The 19537-nt window shown below is 41.0% G+C and overlaps 1 protein-coding gene across 6 annotated transcripts in view; it reads right to left on the reverse strand.

Moving 5' to 3' along the window:
* Positions 1-17178, reverse strand: part of BIRC6 (baculoviral IAP repeat containing 6) — a 176119-nt gene extending 158941 nt beyond the window's left edge. For 4 of the 6 annotated variants that reach the window (XM_063151836.1, XM_063151835.1, XM_063151837.1 and 1 more), the window contains exons 1-2: positions 16929-17163; positions 1414-1595 (exon numbers count right to left, since the gene is read on the reverse strand). In XM_063151836.1, the coding sequence (XP_063007906.1) occupies positions 1414-1595; positions 16929-17163 (417 nt within the window). Of the gene's footprint in view, positions 1-1413; positions 1596-16928 lie in introns of all 6 variants that reach the window. The other 2 variants (XM_063151839.1, XM_063151838.1) reach the window with 1 other exon arrangement.
* Positions 17179-19537: the final 2359 nt, after the last annotated feature.

Here is a 19537-nt window from a genome sequence, read left to right on the forward strand (position 1 = left end):
AAGGTTGTATCAGAAGAATAACAGGTAGACTGTGGAAGATCCTCAATTTCAGTGTTCTACGGCCAATTCAAAACAGCACAGAGATTGCTTCATAACTTGTTAATGCTGACAATTAGAAATGCATAAAGGTGCACTGCACTACCAGCAGATCAAACTACTTAAGTGCAAAAATTTGCAGAAAAGTTCTAGGGACAAAAAAAAAAACACTAAATACCGCTCCTTGGATGAAAGTTCTTGACCTTTCTATGATGAAAGAGGTGGACAGATGTGTTTGTATGATATTTGCTTAGTATTTACTAAGTTTTTCCAAGGTCTGGGTTACCACCTCTTTAAAATTAAAAGAACTTGAGACTGATACTGTTTTGCCTCCTTCCTCACTGATCTAGTGATCAAACTCCCAAAGCTACTCCTACTGAACTCCACATTTCTTTTTCTACAGGAAGGATCTTAACAGAGAAGTGCTGTAAAAAAGGGTCTATAAACTCTTTAGAACCAAAGAATCTCTGTGCCAAAAACTAACACAAACTTATAGATTGTATTGAACCATGTGAGACTGCAAAACTGTCACAGCAGATCTTATGAAAGGAAATCCTGACCTCTGACACTTTCTTCACACTCAGTCACACATACCAAGATTCTTTAGTAACCCACAAAGGGTACAAAAGCGATGCCAGTGGGCAGCAGGCATTAGGAACCTGGAAAGCTCTCTGCAGAGACCTCTATGAAACATTTTATTGCTGTACTCCTACTCAAATCACATAGTTAAAAACCTCAGATATAACATACATTCTTGATTCATAACACAAATAATGTACATCAATGCTGAGGATAAACAAATGCAACAAAATCCTAAGTACTATACTCTAAGCAGAAATGTCTACATTAGTTTCTCTAAATGCCCAAACCACGAAGGTACTGTGCTACACCTGATCCAAACATAAAAGGGAAGCCAGGTTTGCACAGAAAAAAGTCTTTTGTTAGGCCAGCTGACCTTGCTAGAAAACTTAAGATTCCAGCTCTAATTCTTCACATGACAGAACACTGTGTTACCTGATTTCATCTTTCTTTTTCTGAAAGACTATAACAACCAATCAGGGATACCTAACAGGCCAGAATGACTCCCAGAAGTGCATATAGATTCCATACACAAGCAACGACAAAGGTGGGGAAATGAGTCCTTATCTCTGGTCACTAAAAAGTTCTTTCTTCTGAAATAATGTGGTCTTGGGGCATGCTCTTATTTGTTTGAGATACAGGAAACTGAAAGGCTGTGGCCCTATGACAGCTAATAACTAAGAAACTTTTCCATTACATGGTGTAAATACCACCCGAGAAACTCAGAGTCAAATGTCTGGTTTCAGTATTTCTGACAGAGTTATTTACGTACCTCTTTTCATTCCCCCCCCATCTTACCTCTGTAACCGGCAATTCAAGCTGAACCACGTCATCTTGTTTTGAAACAGGCGTTTGCAGAGCTGTGTCTAACAGCAAGATGCCATTGAGATCTTTCCTACATCCTACTGCATAATCGTCCACAAAGATCACTTTATCCACAGCAGAAATATACTGACATTTCACCCGTCCACCTGGTTTAGCTAGAAAGGAAAGATAAAATGCAAGATCTAATTAGAAAAATGCTTTGATAGAAAAGACCTCTAATTTCTGTTTAGGAAAGAAATGTAAAACTTTGGCAAAATCTTTACTTCTTGAGATGATCAAAACATTTTAGCAACCACAATTTTCACCAAGCTTTTATATTTCCTACATTAAAAAACAAACTACCAAAATCTATACATCCCATCAATAACCATTTTATTCCTACAGTGAAAGCCATTAATTTAAATCCTCCTCCTACCAGGAGGCCTCAGCTAGAGTTTTCAATCTTAATGCCTGGTGTTTAAACTTGATACTAGCTGACAAACAATAATAAGAACAAAAATGCACAAACCAGAATGAACACTGAGACAAAACTGTTAAATTACCATTAAGGCTTACTAACAACACTTCATCAAGCAAAACAACACTTCTCAAAACTAAGTACAGCATGTAACACGTACCAATGTGGTGTGTGTTCCTTGAAACACTACAACAGCTCATTTGTGCTCAGTGCTGCACACGTGATGTTAGTAACAGGTCTGAGAAGTTTGGTGAAGGCAGAGGAAGACTGCCACCAGATAAATAAGGAAAGGCTGTGGCAATGGATATTAACCCCTAAAATGTTTAATGTTACTCATCACTATTACGTGCCTAAAGCTGGATAGACTGCAGAACTGAATGCAATCCATGTGAAATGCTACCTGTACAGAAGGCAAACTGCTTGCTATCACAGACAGAGTAAGCTGCCACTCCAGAAGCAGAGTGTGTGTGTGTATGTTATAAATACATGGACACTTGCTCCAATGGCAGCTGAAAATGCTGCATCGTCAACAGAGAGGTCTTCCTGTCACACAGAAATAGGAGTTTCATCAAATTTTGCATTAATCATGTCCTGTCCATGTTCTCCTCTTTCCTCAGATGCTGGATACTGTTTTTATTATAAATAATTAAAAAATCACCATTTTGGTTACTAGCATACAGTAAAACATCCAGATAAGGACAGCTACATGACTCTGTCATCTTCACACTTTGATAAGAGTTAAATGGAAATTAAAACTTCTGGAAATCCAGGGCACATGAATCTGACCACATGACATTTGTGGTATCCTCTCTTTGAAAATGCAGGTAAAGAACAGTTGTCAGCTGCCCTTCTCACCAAGATTTCGGAAACAATGACTCACACTCACAAAACAAAGGAGATAGGCCTTTGCCTGCAGTAAGTATACTGCAATTGTAATCATTGATACAGCAGTCAGAAACACCTGAATAGTTCGGAATCACTTGATAGCTGTGAAGTCTTTGGTCCTTGCTCAGGAAAACAGAGTTCTCTGAATGGTAAATCAACTAATTTCACACTGTGTTTTTGCCAATACACTGGAGTTCCTCACACAAAACTTTCTACAACCAACACAGCTGCAGGCAAGGAAGTAAAACATTCTACAGGAAAATAAGCTTTGTCAAAAATTCAAATACAAGTTTTAATATTTTTAAAAGTTTCAACAATGTACTGGAAACTATTATGCAAATAAACTGAACAGTATCTGATGCACTAAACTAGAAACCTCAGTAGATTCTGATGATGTTTGCAGACTATCCAGAGTGATCCAAGGGATGGATCACTACAGGACACTTTCTTTAACACATCACTTCTCTCCTCCTTCCCCCCTCCCAGAGAAAATGGGAAAAGCAGCTCATCCTTTCTGGATGAGCCATGCCAACACCATGAACAGTTTCTTTTGCACTTTCCTTATTTCCTGTCAAGCACAGGAGTGTGCTCGTGCCCTGTGCCTAGCAGTTCTGCAGTCTGTAGGAGCCCCAGACATTGTGGCTTTCCAGGCTAGACCATTCTTACTGTATCAATTCTGTAGTGTTAATGAAATCTCATGTCTAAAGCAGCAAACAGCTAATACCCTTTGAGTAAATGGTCCAAATCTTTAGAAGCCAATGAAGATAACTAATGAGGCAGATAACATAGTATTTCTGCTCCATTGCAAAACAAAATAAGTTATAACTACAGAACAAAAAATATATTGTCTTCCAGCTGTGATTTTTTGTTGTGTGCTGGCTAATATTCTGGTTTGTTGTATTGACAGAAAGATTGGCCAAATTATCTCTAGAAAGTTATTTACAGTTGCTGTTTTTATTTTATTTATTTTATTGTATTTATTTTATTGAAGTACATAAAACCAAAACAGGCTCCCTTAGCCTAAGTCGATGGAACTTCAAGGAAATTGTTCAATCGATATTTAATATTTTTCCAAAACTCAGAGAAACACATTCTGTAACTTACACTAAATAGCCTCTGAGTTGCTGAGAAGCTTTTTTGCAAATAGGAGTTTAATTTTAAAAGTTCACAAAACACATTTCGAGATAATTCTAAAACTAGTCACATAGTGTAACACAGTCCACATATGGCTGACCATATTATTGTAATAACAGATTAAGAACCAGGAAACCAACAAATGTAGAAGTCACTGCTACAGAAGTAGTAACCAACAAGTTATGCCTAGAAAAGTTAAATCATCCTAAAGCATTGTCAGAAGTGTTCTTTTTAACTCAGGATCAATATTTTACAATGTGCTAAAGGACTCTGCTGATACCCATAGAAAAACATACTGGTGCCCCTCTAACATTATGTCCTGCCTGTCCAGTCTCAGTTTACTGGCAATAAATAATGATCTGCACCTTCACAAACCACAGTTAAAAAGTTTCATGTAAAATCACTAGATGATTTAAGCTAGATCATCAAAACCCAACTGTTACTCTCATTTTAGCCCCCATTGCTTTAGCTGTAATTTATTTTGGGTTGTAGGAGAAAAGCAGTCATTCTAAGTTTCTAATGATTTTGCTTTTCAGTCTTGGCACAAGTGAATCATAGCTTCTCCCAATATCTCCAGCCTATCTGCCTAGGATTAAAAACAAAACAACTCACAAAGAAGTCATTAAACCTTTTGTCAGTTCCTACAAGGAAACCTGGCAGGCTGCTAGCATGCCAGAAGTGCAAATCCAATAGCATATTACACTGTGATATGACATCTATCACAACATTAGAACTAGCAACCTAAAAACTTAAAATAAAACCAAACAAACATCAGATTGCAGAAATTAAGAACCTGAGAACAGGAACATTTCACCTTCACCTTCTTTGTTTCAAACAACAGAGAACAGAGACCAGCAATTTCCTGTGATCGCAATCTGACCCATGGGAGTATTACAGAAAACAAACTGGTCTGGAGAACTCATAACAGTCTAAGCAGCATCTGGCATGCCCCCTTGCCTAGGGGCATTAAGATGAACCAAACCAATTAGAGAATTAGCCTTGATTTTCAAGAAGTAGAACAATGAAAAAGTTTGTCTCCATCTCTCTGCTAAAGACAGATTCAGCCTCAAAGCTACAGAGCTTAAGAGAAGTGGCTGTCACATGCACATGCTTGGCCACCATCATGAAGAGATAGAGATTAATGCTGGCATTAACACCTTTATCTTCTGTGATATTGGAAAAAGTTAATTCACCTAGAAAACTGCTAGCCAGGAACAGTATTAAAACATATCAAAGTGAGTAATTCTCTTGACAAGAAGATCCCAATACAGAGCAAAAAAAGCTTAAAAATAATTTCTAAATTGAAGGAAACTAACACTTACCTGCAGCTATAAAGTGAGAGTGGTAAACATGCATCATAGCACTGATTCCATAAGGCTAAGACCCAAGTCCAATCAAGTATCTAAATGTTCAGAGTTCATAGCTTTGATCTATGAATGTCACCAGGTCTTTAAATAAAGAAGTAACATTTTTGGAGAAACAGAAATGCCATCAGCCCAGTAGAAGAGATACATTATGTGCAGCAATACCAGTTTCTGGCATTTAATTGCATCTGCCATTAATAATTGCCAATCTGGTCACTAATGGCATCTGCCATTTAAGTTAAAATATCCAAACAATATCTCAGTACCCATTTCAAGATACTTGCAAGCATGGAAAAAATAATAAATGAAGTTTCAGGAGATCAAAAGCCCTATCTATTCCATTGATCTTGTACCATAAGATTCAAGCATCAAGCTACTTAAAATGAATCCAAAACTCAAGAAAAGGCCACGCTAGTGAACAGCAAAACTATTCTTTCCATCTGAGACAAAAACACTTCTTGCTAGAACCTCACTCAGCTACTTCTCACGCATTTTTCACGTACCTGGGATTAAGAAAACTTTAAGTATCACTTGCCCTCATTTGTTACAAAACAAGTGCCTTTCTTACTGCTACCACTTCATGTAATCATAAAATCGACAAAAAGTTAGCAAGTATAACACCCAATTAAATACTGGCTAAGCAACACATCTGCCAAGGCAAGCATACCAGAACACTTGCAATTTGAGGACAATAGAAATAAAATTTTAAAAAAAGGAAAATCCTGTCCTAAAGTTCAACTTGCTGTCTTAACTTGCCATATTTGCAGGAATCTATTTTGAACTAATACTACAGAAAACCACAACTTTGGATGAGCTGCAAAGGGTTCAAACAAAAGAGCATAAAGAGCAAACCTCTAAGTCACGTCTAAAAATAAAAGTTGCCTCCAAATTATTTCACATCAGTGGCTCCCAAATGAAACAAAGACATGGTGGTTATGAACAGCTGGGAACACCATAATGAGAAGATATCTAATGGCTGGCCAAATCAGGCCATGACTGCTCATAATTACTGAATTTATCAGTTATAGATCCTCCCTCATTCCTCCTCTTCTCTTCCTCATGTACATCCCCTGTGGATATTTTGGCCCTGTAGTTTTCTCTGCCAGGTCCAGGCCCAGCCCCTTGTTTGCACTGAACATCACCTCACCAAAGCAGTCTGCTGTCATCACAAAGGCACTCCATGAACCTCTCCTTTCCCCAAAACAGAAACATTCTCAAACTTTAGGAAAGGACAGAAAGGAAGCTATTAGAGGAACACAAGTTCAGATTCTAGGTATATACAAACAACATTTTCTTTTAGATTTCACTATATGCACATACCTTCATCTGCCACATCAGCTGGAAGAGCTGTCCAAAATGATTTAATAAAGAAAAAACACACTAGAGCTGAAGCAGGAAAGAAAATTTAAAATGTTCTCTAAACAGCAAGAATGCTGAAGGAGATGAATACCCAGATTCACATCACAAAGTGCCTTCAAACTCACTTATTTGCAAAACTGGATTTAATTAATAAAAAACAAGACGTGATCTAAAGTTTATCTTTTCCTTTAGCAACAAGCACAACAGAGTTGCTTCAGTCTCAGTTACATTATGTGATAGCTGGTTTTAATAATCCTTATTAACAGGAAGATGTGTTATCTGGGCCAAAGCACTGGAGACTGCCACATGAATATTAACTAGATGTGTCTGCTCAAGCAACTACTAAGAGAAGCTAACACTAACACTTAAAAGGTTTCAGAACATAAACAAAACCCCACTGAGATCAAGACAGCTCATATCTCGCTCGCTTTGCAGGCATAGAGTCCTCTCCCACTGTACAGACTCAAAATGAGAGTGAATCAGCAGGAGGATGTTCCTGAGCTCCTTGTGCCCATGCTCTTCGTGTGGTTTCACATCTCCATGTATCTGATACCACTGGCATCACTTGCATGTACAGAACAAAACTACTCTCACAGCCTTACACCGTTATCCCAAGAAAAAAGGAGGAATGATTTCACAAGGTATTCTAGAATCCTTCCTGTAAGCCCCAGTAAACTGTGAGAATGTAATCCTCTGCAGTTCTTCTGCAAACACCTCACTGAGGGCACATTCTTCTTCAAAATTTTTCTTGAAGTCAAAAATGATGAAAAAATTTCCAGCAAGTTTTCTTTCAAAGGGTGCAGACAGACAGATTACACAGCTTCCACCCACAACCAGACATGGGCAAGGAACACTTCACAGCTCAGTAACAGGAAGTTCCCGTTCTTCAAGCGCTAGGCCCATCGCAGCATTTCACAACAAAGAAACTTTGCCAGATGAAATTTTACTACCAATTCCTCTTTTGGTCCCTAAAGTGGCATCTGAGTTCACCCATTATGTATCCTGCAGCCTCTGACAGGAGAAAACATCTCCACATACGGCACTTTTTGAACTCCCAAGACTGTTTGGCAGGAAATGATTTAGCTTCTCAGCCTTCCAAGCTCCAATACTGTAAGAAGATTCCAAGACATCACGCTGGGAGAAGCAGCAAGTTCTCAAAAGCAGATGGGTGGGTTATAAGGCAAGTGAAAACCTGGCTACACTGTCATGTGCAAAGTCAGTAGTAAAGGATACAACACCTACCCAGTTATGAGTGGCACTCAACAAAGCCTGATTTATGGTTCACTGCCTTCACCAATGGCTTGGATGGTGGGACATGCTGCACCTTTATTAGACTGGGGATGACACCACTGGGAGATGACTGAGGGCAACTGATGCATTAAATGGCAGGGCTGCCTTTTATGAGGATGCCAGACAGAGGAAAAGTCTGACACAAATCTCCTGATGTTGAGTGAAGACAAATGCAAGGTCTTACACCCAGAATGGGATATAACCCCATACATCAAGAGAAGCTGGGGACCAATTGTCTGAATGGCAACCCAACAGAAAGAACTTGGGGATCCTGATGGACAGGCTGAACAAGAGGCAGCAGTGCATCCTCTCAGCAACAAACTGTTACCATAGAGAGGAGCACAGGAAAAGATCAGTCGCCTCTAAGCAGCAATAAGCCCACATCCAGAATATCAGTTCCATCTTTGCTCCTCCATCTGAGGTATCAGCACACATGTGACAGTCCCATGCAGGGGGTACTAAGAAGTTAGAGGGCTGGAGAATACAACATGTGGGGAAAGACTAAGATAACTGGGCTTGTTTAATCTGCAGAAAAAGAGGTTTAGCAGAAAATTTAACAGCAGTCTTCCATTACTGCAGCAGTAGCTCAAAAGCTATTTAAGACTGCTGAGTTACTACCTTTCTCGTTTGGACATTACTTTCAAAAAACTGTACTGACCAGAGAAGCAGGCATAGTGGATCAGAGGAAAATGCTCATAACCCCATATTTTGCTCAAGACAGCAGTCTAAACCAAGCGGTTAGTGACAAATTTAAGAAGGTAATCTACACAATGGTTCTTTCCTGCAACACTCTCAGCCTGAGCCTGCTTGTGCTTAGGGACTTCTGACCCAAAAGGGTTTTGATTATTACAATGACCTTACACAGGCTTTTCCTCTACCACTTTGTCCAACACTGTTGTAATTCCACAAACAATCAGCATCCATGCATCATGCCCTGTAGCCAGGAGCTCCATATTTTACTATTTCTCATAGTTACTTCTTTTGATGCCCTCATCTCCTGTACTTGAGTAATCAACTCCCAATTTTCATTTTTCAGGCTCTCACTCTCTCAACTCCCCATTCCAAATCATCCCCATCATCTTTTTCATACTGAATACTGTTTCACATACATAAACCATTTGTTTCACATATATAAACCATTCCACACCTTAATTTTCTAGTTCTGTCACACTCTTTTTGAGATGAAAATACAGCACACATACAGCCATTGATAAAGGCTGTATATGTATATACAGTCAGAAGAGTTCTTGACAACTTCTCTAGCATTTGCTTATACAGTAACAACTGAGCATTTAGCTGGCATTTCATATTCCTAGCACAAGATCTCCTTCTGGCATTATGAATTAGTTCAGACCCCAGTACACCAGGCTACAATGCCACTAAATTCTTATGAGTATTTCAAGTTTATTAAATGCATTCTCATATTCTCCTAGTAACTACTTCTACACAGGGAAACTAAAGTAGAACAGACTAGATTCATACACATATAAGTTATATTTAAAAGTGAAACTATCCTTTAGGATGCTTTTTCAAGCTCTTCAGAGAAGTCAGCAAAATTAAAAGGCCTTGTACATTTAAAACACTTATTTGCAACATAATATTTGAACATGGTGATCACATAAATTAAAGCTGAGTTCTGTCACTGAAGAGGGACATTCAGGAAAGTCCCTGAGTCTGGCCTTGCCAGGTGCCTTCTGTAGGCATTGGCAAGCCAGGTCCTCCACAGGTTCAGAATAAGGACTTTTCCTTTCCCATTATGGGGAGTGAACCTGAGATTATTTGTTGAAAAATGCTGGTCTTGTGACTTCTGACTCACAAAAGCTATAGAAAACTAATCAGGAAAATCCACTACCAAAAAAAGTTTAACAAGCAGTGTTACACATCATCATTTACATCACACCTTAAATCTAGGATCCTGCAGAAGACAGGTCAGCTAAACCTACCCCACTATTTCTCCACATTAACCACACTGCCTACTTATCCTCCAATTAAACACTATTTCCAGTCTTCAGTGCCAGCTTCACAGCTTCCTACTTCCCTAACCCTTTCCTCACTGTCATTCAGGCACTCCATCATAGTTCTCAGTGCCACCTTTCACCCTCCCAGCTCTTCCTTTCAAGATGGAGTTTTTCATGAATCCTTGTACCCCATTGTCCAGTAAACAAGAGTTTGCCAAACTGTTCTCCTACAGTCGTCAAATGCAACAATGGGATCCTGAGTGCTTCGTGCTCAGCCAAATGAAGGGAAGTGCAGTGGATCAAACAGCTTTGCCTTCCCAGACCGAAGAGCGGACTGAAGAACTGCTGACAGACTGTATGCTATGCAAGCCTTCATTAACCAGCACTTGTCATTGGATATGTTTTCATTAACACTACCAATTTTCAAGACAACTTAAGCAAATTCCCTCTTAAGCTACATATTAAAAAGTTATCAATACTCCCTGAATGGCCCTAGCAAATAGCTCAAGAAAATTTCAAACATAATAGTGTTTATACTGATATGACAAATAAGTTATTATTTTCATAATTTAACACTTCTAAACTGTTGTTATGCACAATGTTTATTGACTATCATCCTTATCTGTGGAGTGCTATTTCCCCAACAGGCACAGGAATCTTCAAAATAAATGTTCTGCAGTGTTCCTGTCTATCTTTTCACTAGCAGTGTACACTGGGTCCTTAACAAATCCTGATACTCGTCCCAAAGACAAGGCAGCAAAGCACTTGCAAGTGTTAGTATTCATCTGTATTTCACAAGTAAAACAACTCAGGCCAATAGCTGTTCTTTCTTGAAACTTCTACTCAGTGAGAAGCACTCATCTGGTGACTGCAGGCAGTCAGTGTAATTAAGAAAGCATTAACTATTTAAAGGACAGCTTTCTAACAGCAGAAAGCAATACTGTGGCATCACTTAAGAACCATCAGGAAAATGAACTAACCCATGTGTAAATCTTTTATTTACAAATTTTTTAAAAATTGTGAAAAGTTACCGATCCCACTGGAACAGACAACATGCAAACAGCTATCTCACAACATGACCTGGGACAGTCTGATACACTCAAATTTGCCCATGACTCCACATGATTGCAAGCCCCATCTCCATCTTCAAGGCAGCCTAAGAAGCATTTCTGAAATACATCATAGTGTTCAGGGAAAATTAAAGAATGCTTGTAAAAGCAAGGATGGACAGCTTTGTTTTGGGATTTGAAAGTAACTGGGAAAGAAAACCTGAAACCAAAGAATCAGACCTAATCATTATTAAAAAATAATTAAGGTGAATCTTCATCTAGGACAGATTTTTCTTACACTCTATCTTATAAAATTTAAGATGTTCTATTTCACTTAAGTTATAGATATCAGTGCAACAGCAACCATAAAAACATAGTTATAAACAATGTAACTAAAGCCTCAGAAAGTGATTCTACTGGGCCAGCTAACACTGTGGTGGGCTGCCAGGAAGGACCAACTACAGGACAAGAGAGTGTGTTAGATCCAAACCACTGATCAGCAGCATGTTCAGAATAGTGAAAGATCAGGCCTTGAAAGATGACTAGGCTGGGCAATGAGTAAAAGCCTTCTCCATGTTTTCATTACTAAAGTCCAACAGAGATACACCTGCTTTTTTCCATAATGCTCTGGATTTGAACTATCAGTTATCTGTCAGGATATATTTTTGCCAAGTTTCTTCTACATCTTACACAACACAGTACACAACATCACTGGGAGCTGAGCTGAAGCATATCATATGGGCATATTAAAAGCTGTCTTGACCAAAGTTGGACAATAATCAGCACTGAAGTGAAGGTCAGTTTTTTCCCTGAGAAACCTTCATATCAACGAGAAATGCCTTAACTACCTGTGTGACAATTAGGGCAGGCAGTCAAAGTTCAAATCCCTGACACAAATCTCAGCACAGTGTTTCCTCCTCAAGTCACTAAGAAGCATTTCAGGATTTGTCTTCCTGCAGAAAACCTTTTTCAGAGTCCATATGCAGAGATCTAGGAATTTTCTGATTATCTGACATGAAAGCACTTTGCAACCTTTAATAATACTGCATTGCTGTTGCAGTGACAGCCATGAATCCATCAGTCCAGATATGAACGATCTGTCAATAAAATGAAAAAATGTTGTGTGATCATGCCTGGCAAAATAACATATGCCTGCATTGCTGCCTCTTAGAACTTCTGAATCCCTGCATGAAACATGGACATGCAAGCATCCCCTTAAAGCTATGTGAAAAGAAAAGATCTCTAATCTTACTCTCTTCTGGCTTCTGCAGAAGATAATCCAGATGTGCTTCAACAGAGCTTGGAAATACCAGTTAACAGCATTTTGACAATTTGGCAAGATGCTAGGTAAGTAAGAATATCTAGGTAAGGGATATCTGACACACTGATTAATCTTGCAGACAAATGAAACTCACAGTAGTCTAGAGCCTCTGCCAGTATAAAACACTGAACTCAAATCTAGCAGTTCTCCTATCCTGTTTTCTCAAATGCTTAAGGCACCTCATGAATTATCTTAAGATCACATAAATAAATGAAATTACCTCTTTAAAAAGCATTTCACCCAGATTAGCAGTCACTCAAGTATGTTCAAATGCAAAGTGGGCTGTAGCACATCACTAGATTTGACAACATTCCCTACATGATGAGAAATTCTCTGTTAAGACCAAGGGGCTTCATTATTATTATTACCATTATCTTTGTTTCATAATGGAACAAAAGAATACAAGAAACAAGAAGATGAAAGAAACTAGCCCAAATTTTGAGGAATGAAGAACTTGAGCAGTACTACCAGTGAGCTTCAAACAGCTGAAACTGTTGATGGTGTCTTTAAATAGATCAAGTGTAGAATTGGATGACAGAGTATCCCAGTAGTTTCTCCCTAAATATTATTGTAAGTGTAAATTCCCTCCATGACTTCCAAGTAGCAAAAGAGAATATTTTCCTCTTGTTTTGCCTTCTGCATCACATGGAAAAGAAAGAAACAGATCTGGATACCCCTTAAGAGATTTCCAAGGCACCATAATTTAGACAGCTGAAGAAAACAAGACTTCCCAAAAGGGAACGCTGACAGGCAATGGAGTTGAACTTGCTGGCACAGGTAAGCCTCCTGGGCTGAGATCTATTTACTTCTAAATTCTGATGGAGGAACAGCCCTTGAGGGCCTCTGATGATAAGGCAGAAGCTCTGTTTCCCCTACAGAAACTGGTGTGTGTGTACAATGAACAGATCCTTCCCTGTACAGGTTCAGAAGTCTATGTTTATGTTTTGATTCCTGTTAGGGTCTCTAGAGTAACTTAGAAGGCCTTAGCTACAAAACACTGTGCATTTTAGCAAACAAGGTACTGCTATATCAAATTAATCTAGAAATACCTACTGGAACATTCAAGATGGTCACTGTCCATCTGATGGTACTTTTAGTTTCTTATTTTAAAGAATAAGAAACTAAAGCTTCTCTGAGAGTTATAGCACTCTTCCAGTTCAGGCAGTTTTCTTTGTTTATTTGTAAATAGAAGGAACTGATAAATTGAACACCTCTATGAACACTAAGAGAGTCACTCAAGACTAATCTGGAAGTTTGTTTAGATTCTTCAGGGGTTTTTGTCTCAGTGTTTTGGTTTGCTTCTTCTGAGGCCAAGGAAAAGGCTCATCTCTAGCACTGTATTTGAAGTTTCTTCATTTATGCTTTTTTGGCTACCAGTGTTCAACTTGAAACTGAAACCACAGAAACATTTAAATGTCTAAGAGGGAAAATAAAGCACTTGATAGACTTGCGTGACAGATTCAAAACCAGTCCTGACTAACCACTACAAGCAAATAAACAGAAACGCAGAACATCAAAAATCACAAGAACTGTCCTTGCACTTCCAGTCTGGTTCTCTGAAATGCAGTGTGCATGCAACAGTCTTGACAGAAAAGAAAAGACAACCTTATGACCAGGTAAGACAGAGCTTAACGTTAGTGGTGCCTGATTTTCCCCCTACTTTTCTGCACTGCCACGCTCTGGGCTGTTGCAAACGATCACCTTGTCCTTTGAACAGGCCTACAGGGCTCATGCTGGAAACAGATTAAAGATGATAACACACTTTCAAGAGACAGAGCTGCTGAAGATTCAGCATGGTCTAACAATCCCAACTGAATTCCTACAGACTGGGCTCAGAAGAACAGTCCCTGGATCACCACATACATTAGATCAATGAAGTTCACATGAGCAACCAAAGCACACAGACCACATCCTAATGTCTGGACTCCATCTAGAACTGGACTGTTTTCTGGCTGTGAATCTTTTGCCTTGCTCTTTTCCACACCAAAGAGCAATCTGCATTTCTGTTCCAAGGCAGCTTCCACTGCTCTACCACATTCAGCATTCCACAGGTTCAATCTTTTCACAGAGAATGAACTCAAAGCTTAATATATATTTCCGCAGTGAACTGTGACTGCAAATACAAAACACACTGAGGCTTGGTAGTGTTTCCCTTCCTCCCCTATCCTGCCTTGACAGGAGAATCTTTTCCTTGCTCTGCTTTCTAGAAAGAGGCCTGCTACATTTTGTTCTTCTTTGAGTAACAAGCAACAGCATTTCTGTCCAACATAAATCTTTTGGCAAGGCAGAAGACCTGCAGCCTCAATTACCAAGGAGGACAAGCAGTCTCCCAGGAGAAGCAGTTTTAATTCCTAGAGACTCTATTTTTAGTTATAGTACCAGAAGTCCCTGAAGCAACAATATCCTCTGACCTGTCATTTATGGCAGGGGAGGGAGCATGGACAGAGTTGGTCTACAGGTCTGAGTGCCCGGCTACTACTATCCTACATTAAAAGAGCTCACACTGTACAGTGCAGGCAGACATCAGAGAGCAGCTAAATTCCCTTCTCCTCCTCTTCCCAAAGACGCAAGAGAGAGAGAAAAAGAGTGAACAGGATTGCTAATAGCCGCCACAGACACCAACTGCTGAGATGCACCAGATTTCTCACCAGCATGCTGGTCTGAATCCATAAGAAAATTCATCTAAAAGTTCTTCAAACTAAAGGTTATCATTTTTTTTCCAGTAATAAAATCATCAGCTCTACTGCACAGATAAAATTTGGGTAGATTGCAAGCAATTCTGTTCTTTGATGTGAGGAGGAGTAGAACCCATCTTTTACAGCCATGCTGTCACAGAGAAGACTGACACTAAAGGAAGTATACATGATTGAACGTACGTAACAGAAGCAAAGCAATATGTTATTTTCAAATAGTTACTATTTTGGGGAGAATTTCCATTAGCATTTTGAATACTGAGTCAAATCCTTTGCAAGGATTCTATCATAGCAAATTGTAGAATCACTTTGATTTACAGATCACTTCCTTTTCTGTATCTGAGAATTAAACATCTCCTACACAGACAGCCAATTACAAATTAAGTCCTCTATTTATGCCCTCTTCATCCACAACTTAAAAGCAACTTAAAAATTCCTGCAATAGCTTGAAGAAAAGAAGCAAAGTTATTAATAAAAAAAGCAGTTTAGGAGACAGCATGGTAGAAGGGAATTATAGAAGCAGAGTGATCTGAATCTGAACAATGCAGGAAACACCACACAAGAGCCTCATTCTCCATGCAAGCAACTGACAACAAAAGCAGCTGGCACCTTCTTAATAATTCCACAAAACTTTTTTTTTTTCAAGTGCCCCAAATGCTTAACCTTTACATACAATGTACCAACTTTGAGCTACAAAAGGAAATCAGCAATTTTTGTCCTGTTTTCTTCAGTTTGACATTTGCAATACAGTTACTGGTTTTCAAGGTGAAAGTGTACATATTGCCTAGGCTATGGCATTCCCATGCGGTTCTTGGCATTACTGTACCACGTTCTGGCAGCAAACAACCTTTCACCACCACCACGCAGCAAAGCAACATCTTATTAGCAGCACACAGCTGTAAGGAGGCACCCTACAATTCAGCACCCTGAACATGGAGGCACACAACTGGTAAGAAGCCTATCTTTCTATTCCTAGGGCTGCACTCACAAGGAGACAAATAGCCCTACCCACCACCCACCGCCAATATTCTGACAAGTGCCACAGCTTAAAAGCCATTAATGAACAAGGAACAAAAGCTGGTAATGGCATTTAGCTCTTTTTCTACAGAGCTACTTTATTAACAGTGCAGAAACACTAATGGTCAACAAATAAAGTTGCTTCATAGTTATGGAGATGCTAAGCCTCTACAAAGCCAGTACACAGTCATGCCTCCGGAACATAATAGCAGGGATATGGTTACTACCACCAGAGACAGTCAAGAGAGTCAACAGCCTGAAGAACTATTCAAACACATACAAAAACGTATCACCAAACAACTTCAAGAAGGATTCTGAACTTAAATAGGACAAATGGCACTTTTAAGCAGTAAGCCTTCTTTAAAAAGCAGAATAAGGCTCAATAAATAAATTACTTCAGTACCACGTATCAATAAGAATTAGAACTATGCCTGTCCTGCCTTACATGCTGCTTCTAATCTTTGGAAGGTTCAACGTTACAATGATCCACAACAACACCTGCAAAAGCAAAATTAAAAAATACAACCCTGTACATCGCAGCCTTCCATCCCTATTTAATCTTTCAGTAACCATGCCAATATGTCTTACAGAAATAAAAGGCCTCGGCACTGTTTACATGAGCATCTCTGCCCCAAAGAGCAGGAACACAGAACCAAAGGCTCTGGTTGGAAAAAACCACTGAGATTCACCGGGTCCAGCCTGTGAGCAAACACCATCACATCAACGAGCCCAAGGCACTGAGTGCCGCGTCCAGGCTCTCCTTAAACATCTCCAGGGACGGCGGCTCCACCACCTCCCTGGGCACGGAGGCCCTCGAGGCCACAAAAAAAAAGAAGGGGTGACAATAGGCCGGGGGGATCCTCCGGCACGCAGGGCCCGAGCCGAGCCCCGCCGCTCGCTCCCGAGGCTGCCCCGACACCTGTTCGGCGGCCGTGCGGCCCCGCTCCCGCTCCCCGCTCACCGCCGAGCGCCGACGCCTGCAGCGTGGCCCCCGAGGTGCCGTCGATGACTTTGATGGCGCCGCGCGCGGTCACGGCCAGGATGGCGTTGAGCGCCGGGTGGTAGCACAGGCTGCAGAGCCCGTCGGCGTCGCAGCGCAGGCAGCCGTCCCGCAGCAGCAGCCACTCGCAGGAGCCCGGACCGGGACCGGGCCCCGCCGCCGCCGCCGCCGAGGAGCAGGAGGCCGCCGCAGCCATCTTCGCGGCCGCCGCCGCCGCCGCCCTCAGGACAAGAGGCCCGCGGAGAGCCGCTCACTGACAGTCCCTGGAGCCGCCGCCGCCAGTCACCATCCGGGTCCGGGGAGAGGGGGAAAGGGAGAGCGCCCGCGTGAGCGGGAAGTGACACAGCCGCGCCGGATGCGGAACCGAGCGGCCGCGGCCCGCCGGGGGGCGGGGGCGAGGGGCCGCTCCGCGAGGGGCGGGGCAGGGGCGGGGCTGCGCATGCGCGCCACCTCCGCCCACCCCGCGCTGGCTCTGCTCCAGCGGTGCTCCCGCCCCGAGGCAATCCCGGCCCGGGGCGATCCCGGCCTGAGGTGGCCATCCCCCCCCTCGCCGGCCATCCCCACCCTCGCTGGCCGTCCCGGCCCTCGCCGGCCATCTCGACCCGGGGCGGTGATCCCGGCCCGCGGCGGCCATCCCGGCCCGAGGCGGCGATCCCCGCCCTCGCCGCTGCCGTGTCATTACTGCTTCGGACAAAACTTGGGTTGTATATGGGCGAGCGCGTTCGCCGCCCCCGCCTCAGGGAAAGCGGAGCGGGGTTTGTGTTTCATAGCCCGGCTCCCACACCGGTTGTGTTCTTGATCCCGAGCGTGCCAGAGAGCCCCGGTGTCAGTGCCCTCAGCGCCCGTACGGAGGGACAAAGGCACAATGCCTCAATACCCCTGCCCGCCGGAAGGCACGCTGCCCTTGGAAAGGCTGGCCCTGGCCCCGGGCCCGGAGCAGGAGCCATTGCACCCACGAGAGCATTCTGCTCTGGAGCAGTTCTTCAAAAATGACTTGAATTTAATAAAGTATTTTGTATTTTGTGGAGATTTTCCCTTTTCACCCACTAAACACCAATTCCGTTTGTAGAGCTCAGCCTACCTGTACAACGTTACTTTATCTGCCACAGGCTTTATCTGATCTAAGTGATATGTTTAACAAAGCTTTTAAGCTACTGATGGTCTTAAAGCTAATTTTCAAATACAAAGTTTTCTACAGAATATTTTTATTAAAAGCACACCCATTAGCACAGGCTGCTCTAGCAGGGATTTTTTTAAAGAAATACAGTGTGTGAAGAAAAAAAAGGAAACCAAACCAATCGCACATGGCTATGTGTGCCACCAAGGCTAATCAAAATTGTCCTGAGAACAAAATGAGCAGCTGTATGAGAGCAAAACATTAAGCACCAATAAGGGTAATGATAAAATTACAGCTGATCTCAATCTGTATGTTGTCTCAACAATTGATTCCATCAACGTTTCAAAGTAAGTATAATTTTTCTGATAAATAGCAGAGTATGTCTGATGGGTAGAAGAGGAAACAAGATGTACATGTCCAGCTGCTCTCCAGAGATCATTCAAAATGCATGTCTCACCAAGGTGTGATATCCATGCCACCACCACAAAATGAAGTGCTGCATCTTAGGCAATTTTTTGCTAGATGGATGTACTCTAAATTTCCAGTTTTGACAGATTGAAATAGTATGTTGATTATCACAAAAACTTATTTATAGCCTCAAAGCTATTGGTATATAGCATCAATATATTGGTGGCATGCACAGGAACATGGATGTGTCCTAATTCATCAATATGAATTATTGAGTACTAAGTCAGTAAATATAAATGAGCTTCATAGATTCTGTAAACAAGTTTAATTCAAAATTTTTATAAAATACATCTTGTATTTACACACATACCTCATCTAAAAATATGAGTTTGTTGAATGCAAAGTTATTACAAACTATCAGAATAATTTGAGAGCTGTTTGTATGTTTCTTGCACAATATATGCAAAAAGTGACCCTAAAAATATTAAGTTTAAAAGGTGCAAATCTGCAATTGGGTACAAAATATGTACTATGTTAAGTGCATTATCTACATTGCATATTACACATGTGCCAAGTCTGTGGAAGGGAACAGTTAAAATTCCAACCATAAATTTCACAGAGCATTACTGGAAAGGGAGATATTTGGAGATTCAATAGAACATTCTTGCATCCTTTCAATATTCATAGTCAGTTCAGCTGCACAGCACACCTCATGAACCACTATGCAAAGAGGAACTAAGCTTAAAGCTGTCTGACAGCCTAGAAACCTAAATGTGTTCTTGCCCTTCACCTTTGTGGGGACAGAAGTTATATGCATTCACAGGGGCTAGGTGCACTCTTACAATAACAGTTGGATATTCCTGTTAAAAAAAGAAATGTAAGTCATGAAAAAGGAGGTAAAACCAGATTATCATGCAAGATTCCAAAGCTTTTTTTTAAAATACACTGGAACTTCCTTTTTTTTTTTTTTTTAAGAATGTGGTATGTCTCTTTAAGAATGTCTCAAAACACTTGTAGGTAAGAATTTAGCTGCTGCTGGTATAAA

Source organism: Melospiza melodia, chromosome 3 (assembly GCF_035770615.1).
Source record: "Melospiza melodia melodia isolate bMelMel2 chromosome 3, bMelMel2.pri, whole genome shotgun sequence".
NCBI lineage: Eukaryota > Metazoa > Chordata > Aves > Passeriformes > Passerellidae > Melospiza > Melospiza melodia.